We start from the raw sequence: 20592 nt of genomic DNA on the forward strand, positions 1-20592 counted from the left end.
CTGCACTATATTTATCCAAACAAAATCCATGTATACGTGGACCCATGCCATTCAAACCCACACAACCCGAGGGTCAAATCTTTCTCTATATGTACACACATATGTTCATGTGCATATGTTATGTATGGGCCTAATATATTGTATACATAACACACAGAGTCATGGGGCACAGCAAGTTTCAGACACCTGCCCAGGATCTCAGCAAATGGCAGAGCTGGAATTTGAGCTCCACTCTGGCTTCCCCAAGGCTCTTGGCCACTAGGCTCTTCAGCCCACTCTTCCCCCAGGAAGGAAGGAGAGCTGGAGGTAGATGCCTGTGATCAAACGGGAGTGTGAGGAGAGCCAGACCTAGAGATTCTAGAGAGATGTGGGAGGTGAGAATGCCAGGTATGGAGCAGTGTCAACCACCCGCCTCCCCCACCCCCAGCTGCACCCAAGGGATGGCGTCCTCCACAAGCCTGAGCCATTCCAGGGCAGGTCAGACCTCCCATGAGTCTGAGCTATCTAGGAGCCCACGTTCGCTCTGCAACAGTGTGCTTGCTTTCCTTCCCTCTTTGATTCTTCCCTCTTAGAGGTTGCCAGATAGGTGATTTCCACATGCTGCCAGGTCATAATGAGGCAGAGAGGAGGCAGCACTGCTTAGGAGCTAGGACTTGGGCTCCAGAACCTGCAATGCAGGTTCAATCCCTCTGAGCCTGTCGCACCTTTGGTTCGTGCTCCACGAGGCTGTCCTGAGGGCTGGCGGGGTGAAATGGAAGATACTAGCCCAGTGCTTTGGATCTTAGGAATTGCTAGAGGCTGGGGTTGTTATTGTTGATGATGGTGTCTGGTACCCATTGGCAGTAGTTGTCCCAAGTATGGACGAAATCAGGGAGCCCATAGATGAAGATCCCATACACCTGCTGGGCTGTGTTCTTGGGGAGAGAGACTCACCTGAGGGAAGCCAATCTACAGCCTGAATAGAGGAATCCCAGACTGCTATTCCTGAACAGGAGTTTGAGCTATGAGAAAGGAGAGAGGTAGTGAGAAGGAACCCTTGAGGGAGGCCACGGGGAGCTGGGGTATTGGTGAAGTGAATGGGACGGAAGTGATATGGGCATGGGCGGGGGCAGAAGTGAGGTGCGGTGCTGGCACCGGTGGGCGGGGCGGGGTGACGTGGGGTGGGGCTGGCACAGGTGGGCGGGGCTCTTACTAGACCCTGCAGGATCTTCTCCGTGGAGTTGAATTTCCGAGAGCCTGGATGCCGCATGCTCTCTTCGTAGTGCAGGTTGGTTATGGTGAAGTTGAGGGTGAACGGCACCAGGAAAGGAACCGCTGCTGTAGCAGGGGAAGGGAAAAGGAGGCCATGCCTGAGTCAGGCCGGGGCTGGCCTCTAAGACAACTTGTGCGGACAGGGATGGAGGACCTAGATATTGGGAAGCAGGGGTTCAGAGTAGGCACATAGGCCAGCTGCCTTAGGACCAAAGACAGATGCCAGATAAAGAGCAAAGCCAGATGCTATAGAATGCAAAGCATGCACATCTATTGGGATAGCTATTAGGCTATTACTGAAAGAGAAAGAATGAAGGAAGGCAGGCAGGCAAAAATAAATATTGGCAAAGATGTGCAGAAACTGGAATCCTCATGCATTGCTGGTAGGAAGGCTGGTAGAGCTGCTATGGAAGACAGTCTGGTTGTTCCTCAAAATATTAAATATGGGATTATCATATGACCTAGCAATTTCGCTCCTAGGTATAGACCCAAAAGAACTGAAAACAGGGACTCAGATCCTTGAATAAAAGAATGTTCACAACAGCATCCTTCACAATAGCCAAAAGGTGGAAACAACCTGAGCCCATCAGCAGAGGAATGGATAAACAAAAGACGGCATATACATGCAGTAGAATAATAGTCAGCCATAAACATGAGGGAAACTCTGACACCTGCTACATCACGGATGAACTGTGAAAATATTATACTAAGTGAAATAAGACAAACACAGGAGGACAAATATCACATGGTTCCACTTCCAGGGGGCACTTAAAATAGGCAAATTCGTGGAAAAAGAAAGTAGACTAGAGGTAACCAGGGCCTGGGGGTAGGGGTTATAAGGAGTTAGTGTTCAATGGGAACAGAGTTTCTGTTTGGGGTAATGAAGAATTCCTGAGAATGGATAGTGGTGAGTGGCATGCCATTGGGAATATCACTAATTTGTACACTTAACAGTGGTTAAAATGGTAAATTCTATGTTATGCATAAAAATTATTTAATTCAGCAATTGGGTCAAAATGCAGGTCATGGGGCTCTTGAGTCTGGATGTGGGCCAGAGTACGTGGCGGGGGTTGAGGTCTTGGGCCCTGGTGAGGCTCTAGACTGGCTCTTGATAGCCTCTACTTGAGAAGTTAAAAGTAACAGGATTGGAGCCATCTCATGGATTAGGGGGAAAATAAAAGGAAAAAAAAATCAGTTCAGTCCCATCCAACACAAAAGAAACATTCTTTTTTTAATATGAGTCAAACAGCAATTCTTTAAGGAGGTCTCCTGTCTTCTGCTCAACCTACCCTACCCTGCCCACTCCATAACTCTCAGGACTTGACCTTTCATAGAGGCCATGCATAGAGCTGTGGTTACTATGATTACCAACCACCACACTATAGTGAGTCGGACTTGGTTTCAAATTCGGTCTGTCCTCTCCCCAGGAGATAAGACCATGGACACTAAACCTGTCTGTATGGTAGTCCCCTTCAACTGCAGCTTCATTTTCCATGGTTTCAATTATCTGGAGTCAATCACAGCCTTGAAGCAGATGGTCCTCCTTATAAGGCATCATCAGGAGATTAGTAGCAGCCTAACACTACGTCATTCATCTCACTGCCTCTCATATCCTAGGCATTTCATCATCTCACATCATCACAAGAAGAAGGGTGAGTACAGCACAATTAGGTATTTTGAGAGGGACCACATTCGCATAACCTTTATGACAGTATATTGTTATAATTGTTCTATTTTTTTTTAAGATTTTATTTATTTGACAGACAGAGATCACAAGTAGGCAGAGAGGCAGACAGAGAGGGAAGCAGACTCCCCACTGAGCAGGGAGCCCGATGCGGGACTCGATCCCAGGACCCTGAGATCATGACCTGAGCCGAAGGCAGAGGCTTAACCCACTGCTCTATTTCATTATTAGTTATTGCTTTAATCCCTTCCTGTGACTAGTTTATAAATTAAACTTTATCATAGGCATGTATGCATAGGAAAACACATGTACATATAGGGGCCCGTACTTTCCATGGTTTCGGGTATCCACTGGGGATCTGGGAACAAATCCCCCATGAATAAGAGGGGACCACTCTTCATTTCTTCATACCTTCATTTCCTCAACTATAAAATGGGGGAATAGCTTACTTTGTAGAGAAATTCTAAAGGTTAACTGGCTGCTTGTTAAAAGAGTTAGTTAGTATGTTTTAAGGGCACTGTGCTGGGTGAAAAAAGCCAGTCCCCAAAGGTCACAGGCTATATGATGCCATTGACACAACATTCCCAAAATAACACATTAGTGGTTGCCAGGGTGAGGCTGGGTGGGTGTGATGGTAAAAGATCTTTGCTGTGATAGAACTGCCCTGTACCTTGACTGCAGTGAAGCTTACAAAAATCTGCCTATGTAATAAAATGCCGCAGATCCACACACGCGCACGCGTGCGCATGCGCAAGTGCACGCCCACTCGTGTCCACGTAAAACCAGTAACTTCTTTGAAATCTGAAGTCTGTGGGTTTTCACATTTAATTTCCGGGTTTTGATATGATACTATAGTTGTGTAAGATGTTAACCATTGAGGAGAAATTGGGTGAAGCCTACAGGGAACTCAGTACTATATTTTGCAGTTTCCAATGAATCTGTATTTATCACAAAAATGAAATGAAAAATTAAAATAAAAAAATTAAAAAGAATACTATGCAGTGTGGCATGTCTAGGTGCTGAATAACATGGTTATCTTTTATCATTAACTGTAACTGCATATCCAGTTCTAGTCTCTCAATACACTGGAACTCGGTGAGGGAAGGGACCTCACCTGACAGAGCACCCTTCCCCCCTCTGCCTGGCCCAGGTCACATGTCCTTTCATATGCCCAGTATGACAGTATCTGTCATACTGTATTCCCTGCTAGCTCCAGGGATGTGTGCTTCCAAGCGTTTTCATTCAACCTTCACAGTGACCTTGTAAAGTATGATTATTCCACTTGGCAAGTAAAGACACTGAGAGGGTCAGGCAATTGTCCTAGGTCCGCACAGCTGGACAGATGAGGAGGACACAGTCTCTGCTTTTGAGGAGTTCAGACCAGGGGAGCCCATGGCGGCTCCAGATTCCCTCACTGCAGCTTTTCTCTTTAAAACTTCCCGATCTAGCTTTGAGCTTCCCTACAAGGACCTAGAGAGACAAGTCGCCTACCTGTGTAGCTGGAGAAGTGGGTTGGCACCACCGAGGTCCTTGGAAAGAGCACGGGGGTCACGGCAGCTAAGGATAAACAGTCTGGAGTAAGAATGGCGATTCTGAGCGGGGTGTCCTACTTATCCATCTATAGCCACTGAATGTAGGAGGAACTGGGTAAGACTGCCAGGTCTCCTGGCTTCTTCTCTGTCCCAGGCCCTGGAGTAGGGGGTCAGTGGTTGTTCACCAGCAGGTCAGATCATATGGTCATTAGGGCTGTGGGTACTCACCACTGGGTGTGGGGGCCGAGGTCCGGTGGTTGTAACCTGAAAAGAGAAAAGGAGACAGAACTGGAATGCAGGCATGGGAGGGAGGTCCAAGATGTAGCCTAAATCCCACCAGCTCCTACCCCCAACGAAGACTTCAAATCTACACAGATCAACAATTGTGATTCAGGGGTAACTCTTATCTTCTTCCTAAAAGGCTGAGAAATCAAAGATCCAGTCCCCTGTCTTCATGAGCTTACAATTTATTTGGGTAGACAAATATACCAGTGCTTCTAGAAATGGGCTTGCCAACTGTGCTTTTCAGGGTCCCGAAGGGATTTTGAGATATTGACAGGAAGAAAGATGGCCAGATGCTTGAATTGTCATTGACTTCAGCCAAAGGGATATCCTCTTTCATCAGTCTAGATAAAGACTTTGTGGCCCAGACAAGTATATAAATCACAGCCCTGAAATGCAGGGATACAAAGGGATGGAGGGGGTTTGCAAACTGGAGGGCCTCTGGGGGTCCTTGACTAATCAGGGGACATTGCTCAGGTGGAAAAGGATACATGCGACAGGCCCGAGGGCCAAGTGGAGAGTCCACGTCCCTTCCTGGGAGCAGATTCTCTGCTTCAACTCGTGGTTACAAAAAGGTTGCTCACCATTGACATAGAGGCTGTTCTTGTCCAGGGTAAAGGAGCCCAGCTGGGTGACAGCATGGGTCTGCTGGCTCAGCTCCCAGTACAGCTTCTCTCTGTCTAGCTTAGGGCCCGCAGGGTCAGGATGGTAAGTACAAACAGCATCAACTCTGGTCGCTGCTCCCTTTTTCTCAGGCCTGGGCGGGGAATGACACGGGAAAGAGAAGGTGGGGATTCCAGACAAGGGCCCTGAAAAGCCTCCCTGAGGGAGGGGACAGTGAAAGCTGGAGGACCGGTGGGCAACCTGGAATGGCCTTGGTACTGGAGGGGGACTGGAAATGAATAGGACAACCAAGGTCCCAGACAGAGCACAGAGGACGCAGCATCTCCAAATGCTGATGTTTGTGCTGAGATCTGAGATGAAAATCATAAAAAGGCAACCTATCCACTAACAATAGGCGCATGATGGAAGAGACTCAGACAAAGTGAAAAAAAAAAAAAAAAAAAAAAAAAGCAATGTCAAGTTGCTTAAGGACCAGCTCTGCTGTTCAGTTGCTGGGTGACTCTGAGTAAGTCTCTCATCCTCTCTGGGTCTCATTTTTTTTCATCTATCAAATGACCAGGACAGACCTCATAGCACTAGTGAGTGCTCAAAAAAAGACAGCTATTTTTATTAGGCATTAATAGGTCCAAAGTTTTGGTGTGAATGGACATTGCAGTGAGAGAGACTGAGCCTTTTGAAAGAAACAGTGAGGCCAAGCAGCCAGCCTAGGGTGGAGATGGGTATGAGCCCAAGCAGCATCCCAGAGCCAGAGAGATATCACGGCCAGTGGAAAGGGAAGGCACAGCATCATGGTGGAGGATAGTGGCGTCTTTGGAGCTGAGGGCATTCCATCCTCAGACAAAAGGCCAGTGACTGGAAGATCTCACACAAGAGCTAAGGTGACCCGAGTGTACATGTGGGGGTTATTCTCAGCACTTTGGTCTAGGAAAGGTCATGAATAATTCACTACATGTTCTCTATATGTTAGTTCCTTTGCTAAGCACCTTCCATTTTGATCCTCATTATGCCCACAGAACTGGCCACAGATTCTTCAATCAGAAGTGGAGTCTGTTTCTCCATCTCTTGAATCTGGACTTGGCCACCGGACTGACACTGGCCAATGGACATTCACAAAACTGATGCAAGCAGAGGCTTGGAAAGCATGTGTGCAAAAGAGCTTGTCATTTCTTGCTGCTCTGGGGACTCTGAGCATGTGAATGAGCCCAAGCTAGCCTGCTGGAGGATGAGACAACATGGGGGAGAACCAAGGTAGCCCAGCCAGCAGCTGACAGCAGGTGCAGGAACGAGCCTTGTCTGAGATCAGGTGAGCCAGCTTAGGCGGGAGAATCTCCCAGCAGAATCTAGAACAAATCACCATCCAGTAGAATCACCGACTAAAATTGTTGTGCACGGAAGCAAACTGAGACACTCCAATTGATAGGTGAGGAGGCTAGGCACAGAGATGTTAAGTAACTTGGAGGGGCCACACAGCCTGGAAGTAGGGGAGCTAGGCTTGTCAGACTCTAGCTAAAACTATATAACCACTGTTCATTACTACTCAGTGATCCCAAGTCTACCTCTGAGAGGTCAGAAAGCAGGACTTGGCCAGGGGACAGTACAAGGGAGGGTTGGCTAGGTATTCAGGGCAAGTCAATCGTTAGCTAAAATGTGACATAAGGATGAGAGAGAATCATGCATCCCCTAGAGCAAGGTTTCTCAACCTTGGCATTGTGCATATTTTGGGTCAGATCAATCTTGGCCCTGGGAGACTGTCCTCTACCTTGTAGAATCTTAAGCAGCATCCCTGACCCCACTCAGTAGATGTCAGTAGCAACTCCCACCCTTGAGGTGTGACAACAGATAATGTCTCCAGACATCGCCACCCTGGGAGGGAAATCACTCCTGACTGAAAACTAGGGCTCTCTTGTGGTAAAGCCAGCATGACTGACTAGTTATTTTCTTGATGGGTCCCAGAAGGATGATCTTTCTGAAAAGTTCAACCTTGTCACCTGGGAAGGAGAGTCTGAGAAGATCCTGCATTTTCTGGTTAGAAACACAATGTGACACAGACGGGTCAAGCTATCCCTGGGATGGTGGCCCAGCTCATGGTGCCCCCTCTGCACATTGCCTGCATGTGGACCCTGGAGTTCTCACCTGAGCAACGACAACCTGCAGCCGTAATAGAGAGGCCCAATACTGCTGTTCTGGAACAAGGGTTTGAGCTGGGGATGAAAGATGTGCAGGTCAGTAGATGGGCCGAGGGGCTGGGCAGAACAAAAGTGGGCACTGGAGGGTAGGCATTGGAGGGACTTTCACCAGACGATTCAAGGTCCTCTCTGTGGAATTGAATAGCTGAGATCCTGGGGATCCCATGTCCTCTGTGTAGCGCAGGCTGGTGATGGTGAAGTTGAGGGTGAAGGGTACCAGAGACAGGCTCACACCTGCAGCCAGAAAGGGAGAGAGCGGGTTCACTATGACCTCTGGATGGGATCGCTGTAAGTGGCAGATCCAGGGTTATCACCCCGTCTGTGTCAGCCTTGCATCCAGCCAGACTTACAGATGGGGAGGGGCCTCTCTACGGGATGGATGCTTTTTTCCACCTGATGTTTCTAAAGGCAAACCTTTGGTAGACATTTTGGGTGGGGGGTGGGGAGGAAAGGAGCAAAGCCACTCTGCTGCCCCCTGGGGGTGGAGATCTTGTACAGTCTTCTTTTTTAAAAAAACTTATTTTTTAAAAAAATTTTCAGTGTTCCAGAATTCATCGTTTATGCACCACACCCAGTGCTCCATGCAATACATTGCCCTCCTTAATACCCACCACCAGGCTCACTCCACCTCCCACCCCCCCGCCCCTCCAGAACCCTCAGACTGTTTCTCAGAGTCCACAGTCTCTCATGGATCGTCTCCCCTTCCGATTTCCCTCAACTCTCTTCTCCTCTCCATCTCTTCTGATTTTGCCATGAGAGAATGTGCGGCTGCCTGAGTGGTCAAGCCTGTTCCCTGTGTGAGTGATTCCTGCCTTAGTTCCATTAAGCCATCTTTGGAGACTGGAGTATAGGTGGGCTGATCACATTTCCTGGTGTCCCCTGGACAGTCATATGGCTCTCATGTAAATATTAATTTCAACCTTCCCTTTCTTTGTCAAAAGTGTCCCCCAAACCAATGAAACAAACAAAAAAACAAGTATATGGTCATCCTGGGGTTAGGGTATGAAGAATCAAAAGGCCACAGGTCTGAAACTGTGGGATGAAGAATCAAAAGGCCACAGGTCTGAGTGACTATACCCTTTACAAATTTCATCTGAAGAACACCAATTGTGTGCTAGCCTTTGCACCAGGCACTTTATCTCAGATTACCCTCACCACAATCCTGAGAGTGATCTCCAGGAAGGGCTAGTAAAAAGTCCATACAGAGATTACGACACTAGAACAGACAAGTGTCTGATGTGGCCAAAGCTTAAAGATTGAGAGAGACAGTGAGTAGAACAGGCTGAGGCCAGGTGGCTGAGGGCAACCAGACCATGTAGAATTGAAGTTTCTCAGGTCCCAGAGAGCAGACTCCTACCTGTAGAGCTGAGGATGGGGGCCAGAGTTGTGGAAGATTCGGGAGAGAATGTGGAAATCATTGGAGCTGAGAAAAAAGAACATGGGAAAAATTATTAAGTCTCATCCTGAAGGAATGTGGACAGAAGCTGTTGATTAGAATTTGGGTTTCTGTTTGGACTCAGAGAAAAACCCTGGGTGGGTTGGGGCTCCTCTGAGTCTATGGCTGGACACTTAGGGAGGGAGCACTGGAAGCTTCTTTCCAGAAGAATGTGCTTTGGGGAATAAGGGTCCACTGGGCACTGAAATTTCACAGTCTTGAATACTCACTGCTGATGGTAGGGGTCCAGTACCGATGGTTATAACCTGCATAAAGGAGTAAAGGACTGTTATAATGGGTAAGAGTTAAGGAGGGGGTAGAAGGTAGACCTAGAGACAAAATTCATTGACAAACTTGCTGAGATTTATAAATGAACAATAATGGCTACATTTTATTCCGTGCCCTTATGTGCTTTGTCCTTTGCAAATAATGATGAACATCATCACTGTTATTATTGCCAAAAGAAAAATACAATAGTAGAGCTGTCCCTATTTATTGGGAATGTACTACGCACCAGAAATAACACTAAACAACACACAACAAGGAAATGGGGCAAATTTACAAACAAGTGTGTTCCAAGTCTTATCCGTGTCCTCTCAATCCACAAAAATAACTTAATCCTTGCTCTCTCGGCTTCCTGCCCTTCACAAAATTTTGTGATAATATGACTTTGTCTTTCTAGCTTAGTTTCTGGGTTTTCTTTCATGTGTGTGATGTAGAAGGGATAAAGTTGTGGCAGGTTGAGAGGGTGGTCTGTGGAGGGCAACAAGATGGAGGAGGGGGAATGTATGTGTGATTTGCAATATTAGAGGAACTTTGGAAAAGGACTAGGAGAATGAACATGAGAAGAGAATTGGAGGTCAGATGGATGGTATAAAAATTGGAGTTTGAAAAGAATTGGGGAAGAGAGAATTTTTCATGAGTGTTTCTCTGAGTCATGGTCATCTCCTTGGATGCTTTGTGAGTGGTGGGAGAAAGACCGGACCCAGAGGAACCCTGTGATTTACTTGGGTTATTCCTGAACTCTCTCGTTTGGCCACCAGGACAATTCTGCATGGTATGTGTATTTGTTCCATTCTGAAAATGTGATATTAAAGCCTTGAGAGGTTGCAAAGCATGTCCAATGTCACGTAAAACAGAGATCTGTCACTCACCAATTGTCACACTGTTAACCATTGCTTTAAGGAAATCTGCACGTTGATACAGAGGAGAAATAACTAATCAAGCATTAGGTTAGATTGTTAGGCTAGAGGTCATTCATGTCCTTTACTGTTCTGAGATTGGAGGCTTTCTCTATCTGCATGGTCTGCAGTGTTGCCTTGGGGCTAAGAACTTGGAGTATAGATTCAATCCTGGGGCTGTTTGAATCTTGACTCTCTCATGCATGATGGCTAAATTATCTCAGGCAAATGACTTCCTGTCTGAATGCAAGATGGCTCTCTCAGCAAAAATGGCTATAAAAACTCAAAGGGTTTTGGGTAAGATTAATAGGAGATAATACAAATGAAGATTTTATCACAATTCCTGGCACATAAGAATGTTCTGGTAAGAATTAGCCACAACTGGGGCACCTGGGTGGCTCAATGGGTTAAACCTCTGTCTTTGGCTCAGGTCATGATCTCAGGGTCCTGGAATCAAGCCCCACTTCTGGATCCCTGCTTTTCCTTCTCACTCTGCCTGCTGCTCTCCTGCTTGTGCGCTCTCTCTCTCTATGTCAAATAAATAAATAAATAGAATCTTTTTTAAAAACAAAAGAACTGGCCACAATTACAGTTACTGTTCTCACTGTGAGCATTGCTCTTAGGAGCATTGTGGTCAATGATGTTGCATACGTGGTTATTACTCATGGAGTACATGCTCAGGATGATGTTATCTCATGAAGTGTGTATAGCTCTGACTGGCCTGTGGGGACTCAGAACATTGGTTGTCAAGATGGAGAGAATGACGCGGGTGAGGGCCGGCATGGTCCCTAGCTGCCCATTCAGAAACCTTAGCCACAGAGTTCTGCATCACCTACTTCTTTTTGTTTTTAATTTTTAATTTTTAAAATTTCTTTTCAGTGTATCAGAATTCATTCTTTATGCACCACACCCAGTGCTCTACGCAAAATGTGTCCTCCATAATACCCACCACTGGGCTCACCCAACTTCCCACCTCCCCGCCCCTTCAAAACCCTCAGATTGTTTTTCAGAGTCCATAGTCTCTCATGGCTCATCTCCTCCTCCAATTTCCCTCCACTCCCTTCTCCTCTCCATCTCCCCATGCACCACCCACTTCTTTCCTTGGAGTCTGCACACTCCAGTTAGGCTCCTCTGGGAAGCAGTGGAAATAAGGAGGAAGAAAGATGTCAACCAGGAGGTGAAAAGAGAAAGGAAATCAGCTTCTCAGGGTGTGTTAAGCATTAAAAAATGAGTCCCCAAGGAAAGGCTAGGTTTGTTGGGGCACCTGGGTGGCTCAGTGGTTTAAGCCTCTGCCTTTGGCTCAGGTCATGATCCCAGGGTCCTGGGATCAAGCCCTGCATTGGGCTCTCTGCTCAGCAGAAAGCCTGCTTCCTTTCCTCTCTTTATGCCTACTTGTGATCTCTGTCTGTCAAATAAATAAATAAATAAAATATTAAAAAAAAAAAAAGAAAGGCTAGGTTTGCATCAGAACTATATATACATTTGTACACAGCAATTTCTCAAACCCAGCATTATGGATAATTTAGCTTCGTTAATTCTTCATGGTGGAGGGCTGTGTTATGTATTCTGGGATGTTTTGCAGCACCCCTGGTCTCTACCCACTAGATGTCCCTGGTACCACTCCAATTATGTCATGCCAATATCAGTATCTCCAGACATCGCCAATATCCCCGGGGGAGCGGAATCAGCACAGTATATGGTGTACGGGTATAAGGAAGCGTGGGACTAGAGACCCCAGCTGCAGCACAGACACTCACCATTGACATAGAGACTGTCTCTGTCCAGGGTGTAGGTGCCCAGCCGTGTGACACTGTGGGTCAACTGACTCAGCTCCTGGTACAATTCTTCTCTGTTCAGCCTGGGGCTCATGGGGTCAGGACGGTAGGTGCAGATGGCATCCACTCCAGTTGCTGCTCCATCCTTCTCAGTCCTAGGGTGGTGGGACATGGGAATAGAGGCCTCCTGAGATGTGGGAGACTTATGTGCTTCATTCATCTCTCACCTTCAGCTTGCTGCCCCTGGCCCCAGCCTTGGTTTGATGATTTTTTTTTTAACTGGGTCTGGTCTGGTTCCTCATATGCATTCTTTTCTGGGACCTTTTCATCTAGGATGAGCCAAACATGTGTAGCCAAACATGTGGAAACATCCTGGACCTTCCCCTGTCCTTGGTACCCCCCACCCCCACATCCAAGCAACATCCAGGTCCAGCTCAACATCTCACTGGTTTCCCCACCTCTTGTCCCATCCTCACATCAAATTTTCTCATCCCTGTATCTACCAATGAACTACTTAAAATAAATGACATCACGTCAAAGCTCTGCTCACAACTCCATGGTTGACCACAGATCTGAGAGAGATGCCATCCCTTGAAATACCTTTGCCAAAGTTTCCTCTGGCGAGTGCTCATTCAGCTCAGGCATTACCTTTTCTAGACTGTCTCCACTCAGCTCCCTCACAATGAGCTAAAAGTCCAGCCTGCAGGTTCCTATGACCTCCACATAGTGCTTTATCATTGTACTAATCCTGTTCCTATTATGGTTTTAAGTCCATATGGCTGTTTTCCTCCCTATACTGTGGGTACCTTGAAGGAAGGGCCTGTGACGTTGGTGCCCTTAGCACCTGTCATAGAGCATGGCCTGAGGTACCTCATTTCATGTCTGTCCAATGAGTCAGGGCTGCCCCTTCTGGCCAATGAGTATGAATGTTCCATGGCTCTGCTTCTCCAAGTAATTTAAGACCTTTATTTGATAGCAACCTCTTTCAGGAAGCCCTCTCTGATACACTCAGGCAGAGGGCATGCCGCCCACCTGAATTCCTGGAAGGTCCCAGTCATTTATGATTCTTCTAGTTGCTATGTTCAGGTCTTTTCCTTCAGGTGAACTTGCCTGTGACAGTGCAAGCCTTCATGTTTTAAGGGAGGGAAGTCTCACCTGAGCAAGGTCAGTCTGCAACCAGAGTACAGTGGGCCGATACTGGTGTTCTTGAACAAGGGACCAAGCTGGGGAGGAATAAGAGAGAGGTGAGAAGGAGGGCCTGAAATGACTGGGCGGGGGGGCAGGGTAAGGACAAGGCAGGCCGGGGAAGGCACTGTCAGGCTCTTACCAGGCGATTCAGGGCCCTCTCAGTGGAGTTGAACTTAATGGAGCCTGGGCGCCTCATGTCTGGGGTGCAGAGCAGGTTGGTGATGGTGAAGTTGAGGGTGAATGGCACCAGTTCAGGACCCACACCTGCAGCTGGAGGGAGAGAGAGGGGAGACCCATCACAGTCTTAGGCCTGACCTGTACATTAGGAGGAGGAGACTAGTGCCGTCTCTCTGTCCATAGTATCTAGTAGGTGAAGCCTGAGATATCCTATCTGGGATACATTCCATCCTCAGTTAGCCAAGGGAGGAGAGTTCCATGTTAGCTGTGTCATGTCGGTTCAAAAGGAAACCTCAATCTGCTCATCTCAGAGTGTCCAAAGGCTGACCTGTCATTGACATTTTGGTGGGAAGAAGAGGGGCCAAGTCTTTTGTGCTCAGACCTTGGACCACAAACCCTTGAGCAGCCAAGAAATCCAAATAGTAGTTATTTCCACGAAGGAAGTGATCATAGATATAGAATAGAGATTAGATCCCATCTATGTGTGGAATTTCCCTATCTATGTGGGGGAATGCTACTCTATAGGAAGAGGTCTGAGCAAAAGGTTGGCCAACCTGAATCTGAAGGACAAAGAGAAATCAGGAACAGAGCTGAGTTGCCATTACAATGAGAGAAAGGCCCTGAGGATGGAAGGATGCTTGGTCCCTGGAAGAACAGAAATGAGGCTGGTGTGGCCAGAGATGAGAGAGCAAGGGAGACAGTGGGACAGGCTGGGGCTGCATGGGAAGAAGCGTCCAGATGACACAGGCATTTCTCAACCATAACAGGAGTTGAAGCTTCCTGGGACTCAGAGGTTAGACTCCTACCTGTAGAGCTGGGGGTGGGAGGTAGAGAAGTAGGAAGTCCTGGAGAGAATGTAGAAGTCATCGGAGCTGAGGGAATGAAAGAATACAGCATGAATGTACATTATTGGGCCCAATCATGAAGGAGTGAGATGATGAGAGGACAGGGCTGTTGACAGGAGCTGGCATATCTAGTGGGTGGTCTGGAGCTGCTCTGGGGTTGAGAACCTGGGGGTGGTGGATACTTCCTCCCCAGTCCCCGGGATCCGGTGTAGGGAGGAAGTGTCCCAGGGGTTCAGGGACATCTGGGCCCTCATGACTTACGGCTGGTGGTGGAGATCCAGTACTGAGGGTTATAACCTGTGGAGAGAGGAAGAGTAAGCTGATGGGAAAAAGGCTAAGAAAAAGGCTAAGAAAAATGTGAGGGGTATGACTTGAAACACAAAACACAAAACACAAATCTTCTCGAGTGCTTTCTCTGGGACTCATCAACTCATTGAGTTAACTATCTCATACTTCATTGCTCACATCTGTGTTGTCCTCAAGATCATCAACTGCAAAGACAATGATCAAAATACCCCTCATCTTATGGGGGTTCACTAGGGGCCTGGGACAATATCAACCTCGCCAAATGAGTACAGCAACAAAAACTTTATGAGAGTGTTTCCAGCCTTATTTGTGTTTTCTCCGCCAATTAAATATAACTTTTTCCTTGGTCTCTGAGTTTTTCCTACTACCCCACTCTTCAGGTCTTTGACGTAGTTCCTGGACTTCTGTAATGTTGAACTGAGATCATGAGCATGAGAGAGTGAGGCAGACAGGCAGAGGTGGGAGTCAACCAGAGAGTATAAAGTTGGAGTGGGAGAGGGAATTGGGGAAAAGAGGGTTTGAATAAGTATGGCTTTGGATCATGGACTGCTCCTCTCTGATGCTCTGTTAGGAATGCAAGTAAAACTTAGACCTATTTTATATTTGGTGGTATGATTGTGTTTCTTCAAATGAAACTGTTCTTTGAGACTGGACCTAGTAGAAAGAGCCCTGAGGTTTACTTAGATTATTCCGGTTTTTATCTCATTTGACCTTTAAAATAATCTTAAATGATGTTTTTTAAAAATTCCATTCTAAAAATAGACAATTGAAGCCTAGAGAGGTTGCATGGCTTGCCCAGGGCCACAGGATGAGCAAAAAAATAGGACCAAGGCTTAAAGAAAGACCTATAAATCACCCAAACCCACACTGTCAGCTACAGCTTTAAGTAATTCTATTGTAATATAATACAGGTCTTAATCCAGATAGAAAGACACTGTCAAAGGCAATGTAGTGGAGACATAATTAATTAAGCATTAGTTTAAGTTGTTGTATTAGGGGCTCCTAGATATGCCTTTCCATCCTGAGATTTGAGGCTTGTTCTAGTTGGGTTCATCTTCAGTGTAGCCTAGTAGTGAAGGGGCCTCTTGGGGGCCTTAGAGCCAAATTAGGGTTCGAGTTCTGTTGCTAACTCTCCTATTAACTGTCTGATCTTGGAAAAGTAGATTTCCCTGCTTGAGCCTTGCTTACTCCTCTGTAAAATACACAAAATATACATAATACATCATAGAGTGTTGGACAGGATTGGCAAAACATAATATATACAATGTTCGGGATCACAGGCATCCCTCAACAAATATTAGCCTTTGGTATAGGTGTTAGTGTGGGCTTGTTGCTAAGAGCATTGTTGAGGGATTTATTGCTAAAAAACATTGCTAACATCTGTTGTTTGATTCTTAGGTGGGGTACAGTCTGGCTGGCCTCTGGAGGATGAGTGAAAGGCTACAGACTGTCATAACAGAGAGAAGCAAATCAGTCACCACCTTGGGAACTCGTTGCCTGTTGGGGAGGAGTGAAACTCCAACAGCCACTGTAGGCTTGCTTTACTCTCTTCCTTCCCTGATGGCCTCATGCTTCAGTTGGGTTTCTGTGAAAGGTCATTTCAGTGAAGAAGACTATGCAGGGAGCCTTTATTTTTAGACCTTGGAAGTTGTCCTGTGAGCCCTAGGTGTTGTATGAAAGTGTTGAATCACTATCCTGTACACCTGAAACTAATAAAACACTGTCTGTGAACTAACTGGAATTTAAAAAAAAAAAAACTTAAATAAGTTAAAAATAAATACTAGTAAGTAGTTGGGGGAAATTGGAGGGGAAGATGAACCATAAGAGACTATGGACTCTGAAAAACAATCTGAGGGTTTTGAAGGGGCGGGGGGAGGGTGGGAAGTTGGGTGAGCCAGGTGGTGGGTATTATGGAAGACACGTATTGCATGGAGCACTGGGTATGGTGCATAAGCAATGAATTCTGGTACACTGAAAAGAAATTTAAAAAATTAAAAATTAAAGAAAATACTAGTAGGACTTAGAGACAAATTAACTGACCATGGAATGTAGTGAAGACAAATTTATCAGCATTCATGAGAAGGGTTGTAACAGAAAAGGTGAGGATAGGCAAAGGAAGTGACATCAGCCAAGAAAACTTCACATTAATGAAATTTTCAGAGATCACTTACCATAGTGAAAGCACACAGGGTAAAATGCTAGAATCGGATCAAAACTTAGAAAGTAATATGACAATTCACCCTGGCATAGAAAAAGGTATGCTCTGTATTGTACATCCTGTGAAAGAAGAAGGTTCCTAAGAATTCCCCCCCCCAAACCTTTCCATTCTCAAAGTTTCTAATATTTAAAATGACAGGGTACAGAATAAATATTAGTTTTATAAGAAAGAAAGAAAGAAAAAGAAAAGGCAAGGAGAAGAGGAAGGAGGAGGAGGAGGGGAGGAAGGAGAGGAAGAAGAAGGGGAAGAAGAAGAAAGGGAAGGAGAAGAGGATGAGGAAGGAGAAGAATGAATGAATGAAGGAAGGAAGGAAGGAAGGAAAGAAGGAAGGAAGGATAGGAGGAAGGAAGGTTGCTTTGTCGGTGTTCTGATGGAAGAGAATTTCCCTCTGAAAATTCTAGGTTGGCCCAAAATTATGAACACAAGTCCTGAGAAATTTCACTTCAAGGAGATCCCATCTGGGGCTCAGGAGGAGACTCCAACAGCAATGGAGGTACTCACCATTGACCCAGAGACTGTCCCTGTCCAGGGTGTAAGGGCCCAGCAGAGCGACACCCTGGGTCTGCTGACTTAGCTCCCAGTACAGCCGCTCTCTGTCCAGCCTAAAGCCTGTGGGATCTGGGTGGTAGGTGCAGACTGCATCCATTCTGGTGCTTGTTCCATCCTTTTCAGCCCTGGGGAAGGAAGGACACGGGAATAGGGATGTTCCAAAACACTTGAGGACCGGTCACTCTTGACGATTGTACCCCTTGGTATTTATGTTAGCGGCCTTCTTGGGGTTTCATCTGCTGTCTCAAACATATCTTTTTCTCTTTTATTTGGGGATCCAGACCTCCCAACCTTAAGTGTTCTTCAGGGCTACTCTGCACCTAAGTTTCTTCTTTCATTTCCCAAAATTTTTATTAATTGGTTCATGCTCATTGTTTCAAGTACCAGCACCTAGTACAGTTCCTGTCCACGCAAGAATGTAAGTACAGATAGCGTCCTCTCCAGGAGCTGAGTCCTGCTTGGGCCATAAGATTGGGGGTGTGGAGCTCCCAGGGAGGAAATGAGAGTCCTGAGCCCAGGCGGCATGTGGAAGGGAACAGCAAAGGACAGAAGACCTTAGAGGAGGTGAGTGAGGCACTTGTGACATTGTGCAAGAACCATCATGGAGCCTGAAGGGAAGACTTTGTTTCAAGTTGGTGGATCCCAAGGCTGAGGTCAACCCCTCAAGAGCACCTTTGGAGTAGGTGACCAAGTTTAGGAAAAAAACCAGAGAAAATGAATTAAGAGGTGAGAAGGGGAACCCTCTTACACTGTTGGTGGGAATGCAAGTTGGTGCAGCCACTTTGGAGAACAGTGTGGAGATTCCTCAAGAAATTGAAAATAGAACTTCCCTATGACTCTGCAATTGCACTCCTGAGTATTTACCCCAAAGATACAGATGTTGTGAAAAGAAGGGCCATCTGTACCCCAATGTTTATAGCAGCAATGGCCACGGTCGCCAAACCATGGAAAGAACCAAGATGCCCTTCAATGGATGAATGGATAAGGAAGATGTGGTCCATATACACTATGGAGTATTATGCCTCCATCTGAAAGGATGAATACCCAACTTTTGTATCAACATGGACGGGACTCGAAGAGATTATGCTGAGTGAAATAAGTCAAGCAGAGGGAGTCAATTATCATATGGTTTCACTTATTTGTGGAGCATAACAAATATCATGGAGGACAAGGGGTGTTGGAGAGGAGAAGGGAGTTGGGGTAAATTGGAGGGGGAGGTGAATCATGAGAGACTATGGACTCTGAAAAACAATCTGGGGGGTTTGAAGGGGGGGGGGGGGGTTGGGGTACCAGGTGGTGGGTACTATAGAGGGCACGGATTGCATGGAGCACTGGGTGTGGTGAAAAAATAATGAATACTGTTTTTCTGAAAATAAATAAATTAATTTATTTAAAAAAAGAGGTGAGAAGGGACAATGTGGTTCAAAAATACTTAAAAAATTAAAAAAATTTTTTTTAAAGATCTTATTTATTTATTTGACAGAGAGAGAGAGAGAGAGAGAGAGAGAGAGAGATTGATCTCAAATAGGCAGAGAGGTAGGCAGGGGCGGGGGGGAGCAGAGAGCCTGTTGAGCAGAGAGCCCAATAGGGGGCTCGATCCCAGGACCCTGAGATCACGACCTAGGCCAAAGGCAGAGGCTCAACCCACTGAGCCACCCAAGAACCCCTCAAAAATACTGTTCTTCTGAATTTAAGCTGAACCTACAGTGACTGACCCAAAGCAGGGACCTTACAGGAAGAAAGACCCTCTTCTTCCTTTGCCTGCGAATTCTTGCTACTGTCCATGCTATTCAAAGCATAGTAGTATTACCACTACTTTGTAGATAAAGTGATTGAAGAACAGAGAGGTTATGCAACTTGCCCAAGATCACAGACCTAGCAAATGGGAGAGCAAGGGTTCAAACCCAGACACTTTGGATTCACCTTGATATGCTGCGTCTTGGCAAAGGCCCAAGGCTGCAGTTGACTGGGATATGAGGGAGCAAGAAGAGAGAGAATTGGGTTTCTGTAGGTGCTTTGGAGGACGCCTTACCTGAGCAAGGTCAGCCTGCAGCCAGCATAGAGGGAACCAATGCTGCTGTTTTTGAACAAAGTCCTGAGCTGGGAACAAAAGAGAGGGTGATGAGCTGGAGGGCCAAGACTTTGGGGTGTGGCAGGCTTGGGACAAGGTGAGCATTGGCAGGAGGCTCTCACCAGGTGCTGCAGGTTTCTCTCAGTAGCATTGAATATCTCAGAGCCTGAGTTTTCCATGTCCTCTGTGTAGTACAGGTTGGTGACGGTGAAGTTGACAGTAAAAGGCACCAAGATAGGAACTGCAGCTGTAGTGGTAGGAAGAGAAAATGAGCCCAGTCCTAAGTCAGGCCTGGGTTGAGGGTGGGAGGGAAGGCTCCAAGGGCACATGTTAACTCCAGCACAGAGCTGGGGTTTGGCCTAGACTGGCTTGCTATTCAAGACCCTCCCACATAGGGTGAGCAACCATCCCATTTTTCCCAGTATGACGTGAGTTCCTGGGATGCCGACATCCAGGTGGAAAAGTGACACAGTCTTGGAAAAACCAGGATGAGTTGGTCATCCTACTCCTACTTCCCTTTCGCTCTTATCATTTCAGTACACAGTAGCACCTGCCTCTCTTCAACCTGGGGGAATGAACAGGCCCAGGGAGTACCCCCACTAGCAATGATTGATGGGAGTTGGTGGGTAAATACCCCAGCTCCCTTATTAGCCCCCCTCACCCCACAGAGAGGATGACTCCAGAGTTCCTGTTCTACACATTCTCCCAGGGTCTCCTCCAGCCTCCAGAACTGCTAAATTTCTATTGTTCAAGGTACCCAGTGTTTGGAAGTTCATTACTGTTGCCTAATGAACTAGTACATCACATGACTGAGCAGTTCTTTCTCTAGGTATGCACCCCAAAGAACTGGAAACAGGGGCTCAGATACATGCACACCCACATTCACAGCAGCATTATCTGCAGTAGCCAAAAGGTGGAAACAGTCTGAGTGTCCATCAACAGATGAACAGATAAAATGTGGTCCATCCATACAATGGAGTATCATTCATCTGTAAACAGAAATGTTCTGATTTCTGATACACACTATGACATGATGACATTGTACTCAGTGAAATAAGCCACACATACACACACACACACACACACACACACACACTATGTGATTCCACATATACGAGATATCTAAAATAGGCAAACTGACAACAGAAGTGAATTAGAGTTACCAGGGGCTGAGAGGAGTGGGGAAGGAAAGCTAAAGTCTAATGGGTACACAGATCCTGTCTGGGGTGAAAAAACGTTCTGGAGAGAGATAGGATAATATTTATACAACACTGTGAATGTAATTAAT

The 20592-nt window shown here is 46.4% G+C and overlaps 1 protein-coding gene across 1 annotated transcript in view; it reads right to left on the minus strand.

Annotated features, from left to right (window-relative positions):
• Positions 1–20592, minus strand: part of MUC16 (mucin 16, cell surface associated) — a 76174-nt gene that overhangs the window by 54297 nt on the left and 1285 nt on the right. Inside the window, exons 2-18 of the mRNA XM_059388942.1 lie at positions 19427–19551; positions 19266–19333; positions 17186–17358; positions 14422–14457; positions 14122–14187; positions 13278–13408; positions 13106–13173; positions 11933–12105; positions 9225–9260; positions 8917–8982; positions 7669–7793; positions 7507–7574; positions 5334–5506; positions 4696–4731; positions 4427–4492; positions 1193–1317; positions 934–1001 (exon numbers count right to left, since the gene is read on the minus strand). Coding sequence (XP_059244925.1) covers positions 934–1001; positions 1193–1317; positions 4427–4492; positions 4696–4731; positions 5334–5506; positions 7507–7574; positions 7669–7793; positions 8917–8982; positions 9225–9260; positions 11933–12105; positions 13106–13173; positions 13278–13408; positions 14122–14187; positions 14422–14457; positions 17186–17358; positions 19266–19333; positions 19427–19551 — 1603 coding nt within the window. The remainder of the gene's footprint in view (positions 1–933; positions 1002–1192; positions 1318–4426; positions 4493–4695; positions 4732–5333; positions 5507–7506; positions 7575–7668; positions 7794–8916; positions 8983–9224; positions 9261–11932; positions 12106–13105; positions 13174–13277; positions 13409–14121; positions 14188–14421; positions 14458–17185; positions 17359–19265; positions 19334–19426; positions 19552–20592) is intronic.

Source organism: Mustela nigripes, chromosome 2 (assembly GCF_022355385.1).
Source record: "Mustela nigripes isolate SB6536 chromosome 2, MUSNIG.SB6536, whole genome shotgun sequence".
In the NCBI taxonomy this organism is placed as follows: domain Eukaryota; kingdom Metazoa; phylum Chordata; class Mammalia; order Carnivora; family Mustelidae; genus Mustela; species Mustela nigripes.